This window comes from Rhineura floridana, chromosome 7 (assembly GCF_030035675.1).
Source record: "Rhineura floridana isolate rRhiFlo1 chromosome 7, rRhiFlo1.hap2, whole genome shotgun sequence".
In the NCBI taxonomy this organism is placed as follows: Eukaryota; Metazoa; Chordata; class Lepidosauria; order Squamata; family Rhineuridae; genus Rhineura; species Rhineura floridana.
This window is the reverse complement of record NC_084486.1, coordinates 15,387,644-15,401,825: the sequence shown is the minus strand read 5'-3', so window position 1 is coordinate 15,401,825 and position 14,182 is coordinate 15,387,644. Positions and strand designations below refer to the sequence as shown.

The 14,182-nt window shown below is 39.4% G+C and overlaps 1 protein-coding gene across 1 annotated transcript in view; it reads right to left on the bottom strand.

Moving 5' to 3' along the window:
* Nucleotides 1-1,828: 1,828 nt before the first annotated feature.
* LOC133388618 (heparan-alpha-glucosaminide N-acetyltransferase-like) overlaps nucleotides 1,829-14,182 on the bottom strand; it is a 206,921-nt gene continuing 194,567 nt past the window's right edge. The window contains exons 8-9 of the mRNA XM_061634577.1: nucleotides 4,575-4,651; nucleotides 1,829-1,870 (exon numbers count right to left, since the gene is read on the bottom strand). Of these exons, the coding sequence (XP_061490561.1) occupies nucleotides 1,836-1,870; nucleotides 4,575-4,651 (112 nt within the window). The 3' untranslated portion in view covers nucleotides 1,829-1,835. The remainder of the gene's footprint in view (nucleotides 1,871-4,574; nucleotides 4,652-14,182) is intronic.

The window sequence follows — 14,182 nt, the reverse complement described above, 5'->3', positions numbered from 1 at the left end:
ATCAAAAAAGATATATATTTTTAAAATCTGACAAAACAACTTTGTCATAAAATAAGTGTTCTGAAAAATCAACAATTGTCTAGCAAGATAGCATGAAAACCTGAGACGGATGTAAAGATGCTAATTCAGGATGTGGAGAGGAAAACAGACTTCAGGGAAAATAATTTTTTTAAAAAAATGCTAAATGTGCAAATCTGTCATTCTTTGCCTTAATGGGCACTTATAAATGTGCAACTTGCCAAAGATCTTCCTCCACAATATGATTGTGGTTATAAAACGAACAGCATGGTCAATAACATGATCTAATCTGATTGAAGGGGCCAGTAAGAAAATTATTACCCACTTTACAACCCATTAACATCCAACCTCCATTACAGGAATGCACATGATAGATTAAAAAGTTGCTTACTTAAAGCAAGGGGGTCTAAATAAACATTAGATTTGTTGGGGTTTGGTTTTTTTATTGCTAAAGCAAAAATGAATACCCCCCTGGTGACTGGGCCAAAATGGGGAAGGGGATATGATGCGGATAGAATGCTTGCTGAGTTAGGGGATTTTTGACAGTCATATAGATGCTGGAGAGAATGTGAGACTGAACAACTGTTTAGATAGCTTTTGCCTTGACAAACTGATAGAGATAGAAGAATATGGTATAGAGGAAGCTCAAGTATTTTGAATATAGTTATTAGGATTTAAGGAGTTGAGAGCCTGGCTTGGAAAAGAATGCAATCTTTCATATTTTTAATTGTATTTGCAGTTTTGAGAAAGCTAGGTATGCACCCAACAGAGCAAAGACTAACGGTAGATGTGATTATTAATCATAAAATTAAGGAGTATGAGTAAGCTGACAAGCATATATCACTGACTGGCATAGAAAGCAAAATTCTTTAAGGCAATGTACATTGACCTTTAGCTTAAGAAACATGACCAAGATGCCTTCATTCCAGTCAGTGTTAAGTTCAGATGCTGATTTAAACAGAAAGAGGAAGTTTGGAAAGGAACTTTCATGTTAGAAACAGGCTACTAGCCTGAGTGTATCATTGAACAAGACCAGGAAAACTGCTATTAAAGGACAGTCAAAGGATTCTGTTCCGTCATTTGTCACATTTTCCTAGGCCTATACAGATTACGAGTTATCATCATGGTCTTGCCAGCAGAATTCAGCAAGGTCCTAAGTGTGAGACAAAGGCAAATCCCACAGATTGACCGGGATGGTAAGAGGTTTGACCTTGTCACATAACCTGCTCTTGTTATCCAGTAGTTCCTTCCTTAAGTTAGGGCTTGGGGGGAGTGATCCATGGCTTCATCCTGTATTAGGTTCAGGGTCCACTGTGAGCGTTTGTGGAAAGCTATAATACAAAGGCATTGCTAAGCAGTCTATGGGCCCCATAGTAGAAAAACAGCAGTTCTAAGGTAATCAACTTTGTCATAAGTCTGCAGTGCAATTCTTTGGTATCACTAGAAAATTAAGTCTTGACTCCCTGATATAAATAAAATAATTAGAATTTTATCCAAATACTATTACTTTCCTTATGAGATTCTGTAAACTGTGCGAACAGTTTTATGATATGCACATACGAATATAGTTTTATACTTTAGGGATAGTTCTTCAAACATGCACATTGTTCACTTGATAACTGCACCATCAAGTGATAAATTGCATGTGTGAATGGACAATCTCTTTCATGTCACCTCACTTCACTTCAAACACGTTTTTTATCTGAATCAGTTCACATGTTCAACTACAAGTCATTAATGTACAATAATCAAGTGATATACATGTATGTTCAAAGGACTAATCAAAGACAAAATCTTGCTAAGCTGTTCTTGATAGCTTACCATGGCATGACCAGATCTGCAATGGTCAGTCCTATAAAGAAAACACATAAATGATATTAAAATGCTGATCATTTTAAAATAAAGTTGAGGAAGGAAAAAAAGAAATTTATGTAGTAGATAAGAACAGGAAAAAGGTTCTGATGTCTGATATAGTATGTTGCTTATCCTCATGGCCATATGAATACATTTGGAAACCTAGGGTGGTAGTCACCATTAGTTCTACTCAGAGTAGACCCATTGAAGTTAAGGGACATAACTAAATTAGGTTCAGTAATTTCAGTGCGTCTGCTCTGAGTAGGACTTGAATGCAACCCATACTATAATTGTTTGCCAATACGCCAGCATTTGTAAGTTTACATCCCACCCCCAATAGGTGCTTGAGCACATGATTATGACACCTGCTACTACCATATTAATCCTTACAAAAACATTCTGATTTTTGCACAAATTCTTTCTGGTTTCTAAATAAAGCAAATATGTCAAACCTCTTTATGCAAAGTAAGTATATTTGCATAATTTTTATTTATTTGTATAGTGTGTTTTCAGTTTAGAATTTGAATTTTCTTAATTTTTCACCGCTGAGTGTCAATGGCTTGACCTGCAAAATTTAGATTTAGGTATGGTAAAACTTTGAAAACCAAGATCTATGCCCAGGTACGAACACAAGAATTGCCTTGCTGGATCAGACCACAGTCAGGGCTAGCCCTGCCATGCACCATGGTGAAGTGACCTATTTCAAGTGGCACCATGAGGGAGCAAATAAATGGAGACAGGAAATTATGTCTGAATAGTACAGCAATGATTTTTAAAAAAGTATTGGTCCTAGCAAAGGGGGGGGCAGGCATTTGGTCTCCACTTCAGGAAGCAAAATGTTTTGGACTGGCACTGACTAGAATCCAACTAGTCCATAATTTTATTTAATACTTTTTATCCAACATTTTGTTTCTAATAGAATCATAGAAGAGTAGAGTTGGAAGGGTCCTATAAGGCCATCGAGTCCAACCCCCTTCTCAATGCAGGAATCCAACATGTGATGTGAGTCAGATAGGTTAAGAAGCTCACAGTCAGCGCACAAAGATGACTTCCATCCTGTTTGTTCCCATTATGTTGAGAGATACACTGCCTCTGTACATGGAGGTACTGTTTATTATCTGGCACAGCTAATAAAAACAGGTTGTATATTTTTAAGAGTAAGTCTTACAGTGGTCATCTGTGCAGTCACACATACGTGTTTTGCACCCACACAGGACAACATTCAGAACTGTCTTCAGTTAGCTCAGCATTCTGACAGGAAACCTGCCACCACTGCACATGGCTGGCCTGCGCCAGCTTCAAGGGAACATGGCTGCCACTTTCCTGCTCAGTTCCTCATATCCTTGATGAATTTGCGGCAGAGCTTGGAAAAGTTACTTTTTTGAACTACAGCTCCCATCAGCCCAATCCAGTGGCCATGCTGGCTGGGGCTGATGGGAGTTGTAGTTTAAAAAAAGTAACTTTTCCAAGCTCTTGCCTAATCCTTTTTCAAAGTAATGTGTTGGGTGAAGAAACATTTCCTTGACGCCCAATGCCTCACACTGCATTTTTCAGTGTGGAAATGTATACTGCACACAATGTCATTAAAAGGTGTGTGCAATGCATATGCAGCACAGGCCCTGCCTAAGTTATAATACGCCAAGTCAAACACAGCCTGCTAGCAATGTATGGCAGGCAATCAGGAGCCCAATTTTGTTGCTTGCCTGGACTTAAAAAAGAGTTGTTAAGTACTTGGCAGGTCACTTTGTTGGATGATGGTTGGTTGGTCAAGCTGGCCAGACCCAATATAATATGTGGATAGCCATGCAAGTGTATATCACGATCCTCATACACATTAGGAAATGAAGACAAAATAATATGTAAGCAATCACCCTTCAGTTTTAGGACACTCTTTTCCCTGTTCAATAACTACACCACACAAAAGTCATGAAGATATATCTAACTTTGTTTCACAGATTCAGTGGACCAGCGCCAATTGGCAGGGACAGAGGAATATTTCAAGAAACATTTGTTGAGTGTTGACAAATTGTAAGAGGAGATCCACCAAACCAATACTCTCATGACTGAAGCTGGACTGGAAAATACATGTGGTTTTCCCAGATTAAACTGTGCATGTAATTAAAGCCTGTGTTATGAAGATGGCAGTTCAGAAGCACCGCCAATTGATTTCTGGGCTAAAATACAAAGCGAGGCAATTATTGTACTTGGCATCATGCTAATCCATTTAACTGAGAGCCCAATAACAGGAAACCATTGTTACGCAATATGTAACTCGAATTTGGGCGACTGTAACATGATCTTAAAAGCTTCTCTAGCTCTCAGAAGTCAATATACTCCTTGCGAAAAGGAAGGGTCAGCAAAATGGAGCTGTTACAGACCTTGCTTCAACCTAAAGAAAATGGCTTCATAGACAATGCACTGAGACAATAAAATTAAAGGATGAACTCTAGCTAAATAAAGTAATGGTCCTCCAGTGGAAAGGCAAAATACAATTAGCATTCACATGCTTATTTTAAGATCAATATTTTTTTCTGCTGATTTGCTGAAGAGGCTTTTATGAAGTTTAAGCAGAGTTCATTGTTAAATACTCTTTACCTACAGAGGATATGGTAGGCCCTATTAATTCCTTTTTCTTTCGGAGATCAATAATGAGATTGCTGATTTGTGTAAAGTGCTTAGGGATGAGGGATGTTGTTCCCTACCATTCCATGGAGCGTGTTCGCAGAACCAGTAACCCCCGCCTCCACAGTTTATAAAAACCATCATGGTCAGAGAAAATCTGAAAGGTGAAAAGGGAGAATGTCAGTAAGCTAGATGAAGAATTGATGGCTTTCTGCAGTGCCACTGTTGTACCTTAAGGTCTGAAATCTGACCTCTAGTTAAAAATCAGATTGACTAAACACCTAATTTTTTTTACCAATTTCCAGAGAAGAATGTTAATTTACATTAAATAATGTAAATTTAAGCTTATATGACATTAAATCAATAATCTTAGTATACATTAAAAGAAAACAACAAGGGGTAATTCATACCCTTTTTACCAGGGGATGACAAGGGAACCCTCTAACATGCTAGATTTTTATCTGCAGGAAGGGTTGCTCCCCTACTGGCTCATATATGCAGCCCAAAGCAGTTTAGTCCAGAAAAAGCTGTATCATGTGACTTGGACATGAGGCCACCTTACTGAAGCAGGTCTAGTCAGTGTCTGGAGGAGTGAGTGCCTGTGGACTGCATATACACCACCTTGGGTTCCATGATGGACGGTAGAATATAAATGTATATAAATAAATAAATAAATCTGCTGCATGTGTAAATTGGCTTAGAAGTATATGTGCATGCATTGCCTCACCACCTAACTGCAAGAAAGATATAAGCCATCTGACCACCTTAAGAAATGTAAAGCAAAGGCCATGGCTGCTATTATCAGGATTCCCATGCTTTGATTCCAGAGTTTTCTCTAATGGTGGGGATCCTAGCCACTTCATTATTTTATTGGTGATATTTAAATATTATCCTTCTGCTAATGCACTCCAAGCCATTTACAACTTGGAATAAAGACATAAGAACATAAGAAGAGCCTGCTGGATCAGGCCAGCGGCCCATCTAGTCCAGCATCCTGTTCTCACAGTGGCCAACCATGAAACAAAGGAATGGGAGGGGAGAGGAAAATAAACCAGTTCAGGAACGAACTCTTACCTAACACTTACATAATGATAAGGTAGAACAGCCAAGGAGGGAGAAGAGAAGCAAAATGGCAGTTGGCCCCAGTTTGGCCAGCAGAGAGCTAGATTCCAATGTTTACTGAGTAAATGCGAAGAGAAGAGGTGCACCCTTAAACATTCAGGGAAAGAAGATGGGGAGCAACTATCAGGCTACAGCTCCCTCACACGTCTCCTGTGTGTTAATGGAACACTGGCCTCCATTTCACACTTGACATTTTTATCTATGGCAGGGATGGGGATCCTGTGGCCCTCCAGATGTTATTAGACTCCAACTCCCATCATCCCTAGCTAGGAAGGCCAATGGTTAGGGACAATGGGAATTGCAGTCAAGCAGCATCTGGAGGTCCTCGGATCTATGGGTAAATACTGGCTGGTAGAACACTGTAGAACAGCCTTTCTCAACCTTTGGGTCCCCAGATGTTGTTGGACTACAACTCCTGGCAGCCCCAGCCAGCTTGGTCAATTTTCAGGAATGATGGGAATTGTAGTCCAGCAACATCCAGTGACCCAAAAGTTGGGAAAGGCTGCTGTAGAACTCAGCTGACACAAAATGTGAAGAACCCTTAAGTAACTGTAGGGTTTGTTACAGTTGGCCACATGGACGCTTGCTGACAATTGAACCAGGAAGTATGGTAAATGTAAAGCCAGTCTAAGAACACATGCAGACTAAGTGGCTGCTTGAAGTAGCAGAATTTGATGGGCAGCTGACAGACTAAGAATGCTTTAACATACATGTGTGTGCACGCATGCACAGCAAGGAATTCTGCTTCTGCTTTGGAAAAGATATGCATTCATCTGACTCTGCTTCTGTGATATATTTGCACTTAATACAAATGGGAAGGCTTATTATTTTAATGATAGTTTTCACACAGCAACATTTTAGAGCAGGTATGGGGAACTGCCAAAAATGCTCCCCTCCCCACCACAATCAGGCTTGAAAGACAGCCTCCTACTGGTGCTTTGGGAAAGCTGTTTTCAATTGTTGTGTAGGGGGGCAATCATCATGGGGAGTGCACCTGTCAAGAGAAGGGTTGTTAAACTTCTCCACTCCAACTGCGGTCTCCATGATCACTCCCTCCTCCCACAATTACAATGCTTTTTTTCAAACCAATTGGTGGGGGAGGGGAAAATGAGTGTGTACATGTGCATGTGTGGTGTATGTATGTTGTATGTATGCTGTATGACAGTGTGGGATGGCCATGCCCATTCTTGTTTTGGCCCCATCAAGTACTAACATGCCCCCCCGAGGGTTGGTCAAAAGGCAATACAGTCCTCAGGCCGAAAAAGGTCCCCAGATCCCATTTTGCAGCAGCACAGAGACACAAAGTAATCTCACTTGGTGGTGGGGGGAGCAAAATATCATGGGCTAACCCTGTTAATGAAAGATCACATCCACACCATACATTTAAAGCACATGGCTTCCCCCATAGAATTCTGGGGATTGTAGTTTGTTAATGGTGCTGGGAATTGTAGCTCTGTGAGGGGTAAACTATAGTTCCCAGATTCTTTGGAGGGGGTGCCATGGGCTTTAAATATGCTTTAAATGTATGGTATGGATGTGACCTAAGTGGAGACAGGCAAACTGAGGGTGCCTCCAGAGTGCCACTATTTTGCAGGAGGGATTGAAGTGCATAGCTTAGCTTATTTTCCTTCCACCCTGATTCTGCATTTGAAACTTGAGATAAAATTCTAACATTGATCTTACTACTTCATGCTGTTTATACTAATGAGTACAGTAAAAAAAAAGGTTTTTAGAAAAAGTTGTGTTTCTTACGGTTCTAAATGTTACGATACTATAGTAGATCGATTCATAACCACTTGTAACTCTTTCTGTATTCTGCAAGTCAACAAGGTCAGCCCTGTATTTAACTTTTTTAAAAATTGGATGTTACTGTACTGTTTTTATTTGTTGTAAATCGCTTTAATTTTTTTGAAATGAAATAGCAGTATACAAATAAGTTTATAAATAAATAAATAGCAGAAATGTAGGCTTGCACAGTTAAAGTGGATTAAAGGGCTCCGTTGGCCTTTTTTTTAGTTGATTTTTTGCAGTTAGGAAACGGGGAAATGCAATGAAAGGTGTGGGATGAATGAATGATCAATGGGAAGATGTATAAACATGCCACAAGCAAATCAGGATGAACGCTCATTGCTGTATAATAGCCCCACAAACAAATCAGAATCAACACTCACTAAAGACTAGACGTTGTCTAACCTCTGCACAAGCAAATCAGGATGAATGCTCAATAAACAGGTAATCTTGCAGGCGCTCAAAACACCTCTATCCTCATCTTGAACACAGATTGCTCTAAGAAGTCAAGCCAGAATCAAAAGCTTTATAGGAATAGGTGGGATGCAATTGGCCCTTTGTTGTCAACTGATCACTGCTGAACTGAGATGTGCAATATCACCCTTTAGTCATCCACAGTAAAAGTACTGAAGTAAAGCATAAAGAGGCCAGCAGCTCCTTCTTCTGGAAAACTATTATGTAGTATGTAGAGACATAGGTTTGGGTCTGGCCACTGAGCTTTGGCCTGAGTCCAATTGTGCCTTACAGGGTACCAGAGGCACACCTATACTTCATTCACCAAGTTTGTGAAAAAGCACACACGTTACTTCTCTCTTGAAAATGTTGTAATAGGTTACACGGCCAGCTTCCAGTCCCTACATCTTCAAAAGACTAAGATCATAAAACAACCAAGGGCCACTATCAAAAAGCATTTGTATAAACAAAACATTCCTCCCTAAAGGGCACAATATAAATCAAATAATAAATAAATAAGCAGAAGCTTTCTGAGGTCCTAGATAAGGACAGTTACGGAAATTGGTAATTTTGCTCATTTTGTTTAGTAGGGAGACATAGCCAGCTGCTCTTTTAGTCTGCCTTACAGTACAAAAATATATTGCTTTTGGCATCAGATATTTTTTTTTAAAAGGAGACAGAGGAGATTAATTAGTTTCAGTTTAATGAATACCTCTCATGCTTGCCCTTGGGAGGACAATGCACTTAGGTGCTAATAGGGAGAGTATTTTAACAAGGAAAATTAGGTGGGGAGGGGTCAACACTCTCTTTGGTGTTGGTTTTGGACAACGGGAAGAACAATCTTAAAACAGCTGGGCATTATTCTGCCTTCATCTCATTTTGAAATGGTAACTGAAAACAGGAGCGCACATCATTTCAACTGTGCAAGCTGCTGATGCGCATGGTGGATTTCCATGTGTCCCCCCCCCCAAAGTTCACAGGTGTTATGCTGGTTCAGGAGCACAACCATTATGCATTTTATTACAGCTTACACAGGAAATGGAAGGTTATATTGCAGATCAATGAATGGCAAAAGGGAATATGACAACTGAGGTCAGAAGCAGAAGGATAGATGGCGTTAATTAATTTTTGCACTTGCTAGAAAAAGAAAGCCACTCTTTACAGCTATGAGAGATGCCTCTCCCAACCACCACAGCAGATTTCTGAAGAACAAGGCTATTTCATCAATTTCTATACTCTTATTTTTCTCCCTATGCAATATTTTGTAAAACAGAACCCTTCTTAAATTACCTTCTGAATTATTTGAAAAAATGCTGCACTTTTACACATCAGTTTTTTACACATTTTTACACATCAGTTAGGTGTTTTATTCTTATTTGTGCCTGTCAGAGGAGACTCAGTATATCATTTAAAAGAAATATATTTGCATAAACACATGCCTTTACACATGTGTGTGTTTTAAAAAAGAATATTGCAATATCACTCAACTGAGCCCTTAGGGTAGTTTATGCTATCAAAAATATGTAACAATAAAAGCTCCCTAACCAAATTAAATACAAGTGCAGCTAAAAGTCATTATGTTCAGCCATCCCCTATCTTCGTTGAGATACAGAGGAAGAACTTAATATGTAGCGAAGGATTTGGGCATCTACACATAACTGTAGATACAGAACATTTGTCCAAACCCAGTTTCCTGATGGTAAGTTCTCAGGTGAAAAAATGGTTGCTTCATATCATGAAAAAATCTGACAGATTATTTAAAATATTAATTAAAACCTACTGGGAGAAGAAATAAAGATGAGTAATAGTCTCATCAGAGATTCATTATTTAGTAATACATTCATCTTTCATTCAGGACTATTTTTATTCAGTAATATATAGTAAGATATATGGTAGTATATAGATCTCGTATACGTTTGTTACTAGGTTCACTTTTCTTGGTTCTTTTTTTCTACTTGGATGGCAGGCCAACGATGGAATGAAGTTAGCCATTCAATTAAAATTCAGGAACTGTTTTCCTGACAGTCTGGTCCCATTTAACCTTGAAATCCTTAAGCAGTAGACATTGAGGTAGTGATATCTGGAATTAAGACAAAACTTTGTCTTGTAATCAAATGCTTCCCATAATATGATGCTCATTTTCCAGGCTATTTCTGATCCTCAATCACTGCATGACAGACATCTTCTCTGGGTGCTTTGCAGGGATTGTTGGGGTCTTTGTGGTATTCTATCTTGTATAAGATTACTTGTATGGCACTTTGGGATGACTGTCATTTAACCCAGTAAGAGGAGTCCTGGAGCAACAGGTATGTTTTAACTTCATCAACTATTATGTGCATAACAGAACATACCCTTGGACTTAAGACTATAGGTTCGAACTCTTTCAGGCTTCCACATGAAATCTTCATAGGAAAGATGTACATAAATAGAATTTGGTGCATCTTTTTTGAAAATTGAAAACATCAAGAAGGATACCAGGAAGAAGAAATTAAGATGAACATTCATTCAAGTTATTGCAGAAACATTTAATTTTATTTATATTGCACCATCGGTGTATATGGTATTTATCAAGCAACATAAACAAAAGTGCCAGTCCTTAGGCACTAACCATTTAAATTGTATATTTCACTTCTAAAGATCCTCAGGTGCAAACAGTCCCAAACTGTGGTCTACAAGCCACATTCACTTGATTTATTTCTGCACTTGATTTATTTCTTTTGACAATTGAGATCAAGGCTGTTTTGACCAGGGCTGGAGTTATTCAACAGACTAAAAAGGCCCTGTTCTAGTGCTTGTGATTTTCAGAATATTGTGCTGGTGCACTCTACTACTTTTCCCCTAAAAATGTATATATTAAAGAAGCCCTTCTCAGTGACCTGGCCTAGGGCCCGTTATTTTCATAATATAGCCCTGGTTTTAATGACGACGTTGGCAGTGAAGAAAAGTATTCCATCAACTCCTATGTGGTCCATGAAGGGTGGAGTTTGAGAACCACTGCTGCAATGAACTTGGAGGCTTACCTGTTGATCTGCTTGCCTTCTATGTCTGCCCTCTTTCCTCAGCTTGTTACGTCTTACCTTGTCCACTTTCTCATGAAAAGCTATCCTGTTCTTAGCCTTTTGATAGGACCATGCTGCTGCTCAACCTGTTTACCACAGCTGCCTGAAGCATTTTATCACAGCTATAGTCTGATTGCTCTAAGGCCTACAAAGAGAGTAACTGGCAGTGTGTCTAGCATCCTATTCCCGCAGTGGCCAGCCAGATGCCTATGGGAAGCATTTAGCAGGACATGAGTGCAATAGCCCTCTTGCTGAGGTACAGCAACCAGAACAGTACATTCCAAGTATGGTTACATCATAGACTTGTATTTGTATTACATAATGCATGATTTAAACTAAGATACCATACTAAATATACTGCCTACAAATGGTAAACATATAAAACCATCCATTTCCTCTTTCACTGATTTGTAGTGACCATATCTGTGGGTGTTGTAGTACACTCTGTAATATTACTTTCCCCATGTTCTATTTATTCACATTGTTTCCTCTCTCTCCCTTGTGGGTTTTGCTTCAGGTTGCTCTGCAAACAAATTAGCACTTTTGTCTCATTTTCTAAGCCATTACATGCTCGTTATTATTCTTATTAGAAAGGGCCCTCTTTGTGCTACCCTGCTATCTCATATGATCCAGCGCTATCAGTTGTATTTCTAGGGAGTGTCTTTGCTCGCCCAGAAAACAAGAATATTTGACCCACTTATCTTTCCACGCTAATGCTCAGGTACATGAGGTGATTTATGAACCATGCTGCTACAAGTATTTTGCAGGCTGGGTTACAGAAAGAAGAGAAACTGATATTTTCTTATCTGAACCTGAAGGGAAGCAGCAAACTACAGTGAGGGGGAAAAAAATCTGAAGAAAAACCCCAAAGCCACCCGGGGGCATAATTAAGCATTACAAAATAAGGCTACCAACAAAAATGGTAGCCCTGTTGGTCATTAACAGGCTTGTTCATACATGATATTGGACACAGGTATAACTTCTTTCTCTATATGTAGAAGTGTCTGTGTGTGAGTGGACACTTCTTGATTTTTGAGTAGGTATTCAGACTGCACCTGCATGGAATGTTCCATGTGAATAACTGCACAAATGTACAGCTCAGCCATTTGTGTGCACAGATGGTACAGTTCTTGACTATAACTTGTAAACATCCCTAACGCCTAGTACGGTTTACTCCCCATTCTGGCATCATTATATTGTGTGCTTCTCCACTCCCACTCCAGATCATTGGTACCTGTTGCTAAGGGTGGGAAAACACATTGTAACAACATCAGAAAGTTGTAAAGTTGTAGTAAGTGGACTCTACAGAGGGTAAAGGGAAGAACATGACATGAGGATGCTTTTATCAGTGGCAGTTCTGACTTTCTTGTAGCGATTAAGCCCTCTTAACTAACTTACTGAATTAGAAGTGGGCCTGCCCCTAATGTCACATACCCCACCCTGTGTGTGTGTTTGAGAGGGGGGGGTACCCCAAGCACATGACATTGGAGATGAGGCCAGCAGCATGTTCACACTCCTACTTCGACATGTGAGTGCCCTACCAATGCATAACATGCAAACAGAACTTTAGCTGTTAGAAACTGAAGCTTAATTCAGAACAAGTCAGAAGTGCACCTGATGAGCAGACTGGCTGATCTGGGAATAGAAGTTCAAACTGTGTTGAATCAGATATCACTCCTCTTGATAGGGTTGCCAGGTGTCTGGTTTTTGCCTGGAGACTGTGGTTTTTGGGGGTCCTCTCTGGGTCTCCAGGTGACTCACCTTAATCTCCAGACTCTTAGCTTTCATTTTTTTAAAAACTAAGTTTCTAGGTGGTTTGGTTCAAAAGATATAAACCAAAATGTCAGCCGCCTCCCCACAAATTCTGTTAGTACTGGCTGCTCTAATCCCTGCCCTTTCAGGTTTTTAGCCAATAAGTGAAGTCAGGGTTGTGATTGATAGAATTTGTTGACCCCAGGCAATAGCTAAACTCACAGTTTTTTTTTTCTGCTTGTCTCACATCAGGAATTCAGTAAATATATAGCTTTCAGCAGCGTAAAGAGTACTTTCTCTGTACAGGATTGGGAATTGTTTCTGAGTAAACATGCATAGGGTTGCACTACAACAGAAGATCACAACAGGATCTTGATAAGCATAAAAGTGTACATGCAGGTTTTTTTAATTACTTGCAAAAATGGCATATTATACATTTTATCCTTCAAATAATTTTTGAACAGAAGTTTTAAAAAGTTATACTTTTCCAATTAAGGAGTCAAACAAGTTTAAATTTTACTGGAAGAGGACAGTCAATTTGTCTTATTCATAACCTGTTCTGAAAACCTTCCCAATATGAAGTTTTTCTGGGAGTAAAGCCACAATGCTAATTCCACATACCTGGGAGCTAACTCCATTGAATTCTGTAGGACTTACTTTTGAGCAGACATGGTTAGGATTGTGCATCAATGGGCCTTTTGAGTGAACATAGCAAAGGATTGTGTTGTAAATCTTTCTCTCCCCTTCTGATCCTTTTTTTAAGCAGTTAGGCAGGGCTTACTTAGGTGTCACTGCTTTTATTTGGCAGGAAATGAATACCTTTTTTAAAAAAAATGTTCTGCAATGGCCAACTGGTTTTGACAATAAACTATTATATGGGTTTTATGTATTTTTACATCTCCTATGTGTGTGTATATGTAGTCTTTCCAACAACCCTGTGAGGTAGGTTTGGAAACCAAGGCAGCTCACAACAAGAAATAAAGCCATTTAAAATCCAATAGCCATACAACAAGTATAAAACAGTTGCAAAACAGCTTAAGGTGGCATGATTCTGCATGCTTCCCTGTTTGAGTAAGCCTGATTGAATACACTGGGGCTTGCTTCTGAGTGAATATGCATAGGATTGCACCTTGCGGTGGTCATGGTCCCCCTCTGTTGTTTTCACCTTGAAGGACAGATTAGGCTGAGAGATGGTGCATAGCCCATGGTCACCCAGTAAACTTTGTATCTTGTTTTCATTTTAAAATTTAGTTAAAATGATATATAGGCAGGCAAAGTTTATGAAGCAATGCAGACCACATAATACATTTAAAGCACATCCAACCCACATATAAAGTGCATGACTTCCCCCAAAGAATCCTGGGAAGTGTAGTGTTCTCCTTACAGTTAAAGTTCCCACCATCCTTAACAAGCAACAATTCCCAGGATTCTGTGGTGGGATTCATGTGCTTTAAATGTATTATGTGGATCTGCCCTAGTATGCTGTGCATTCATTGTTGTTGTTGAGAGTGTTG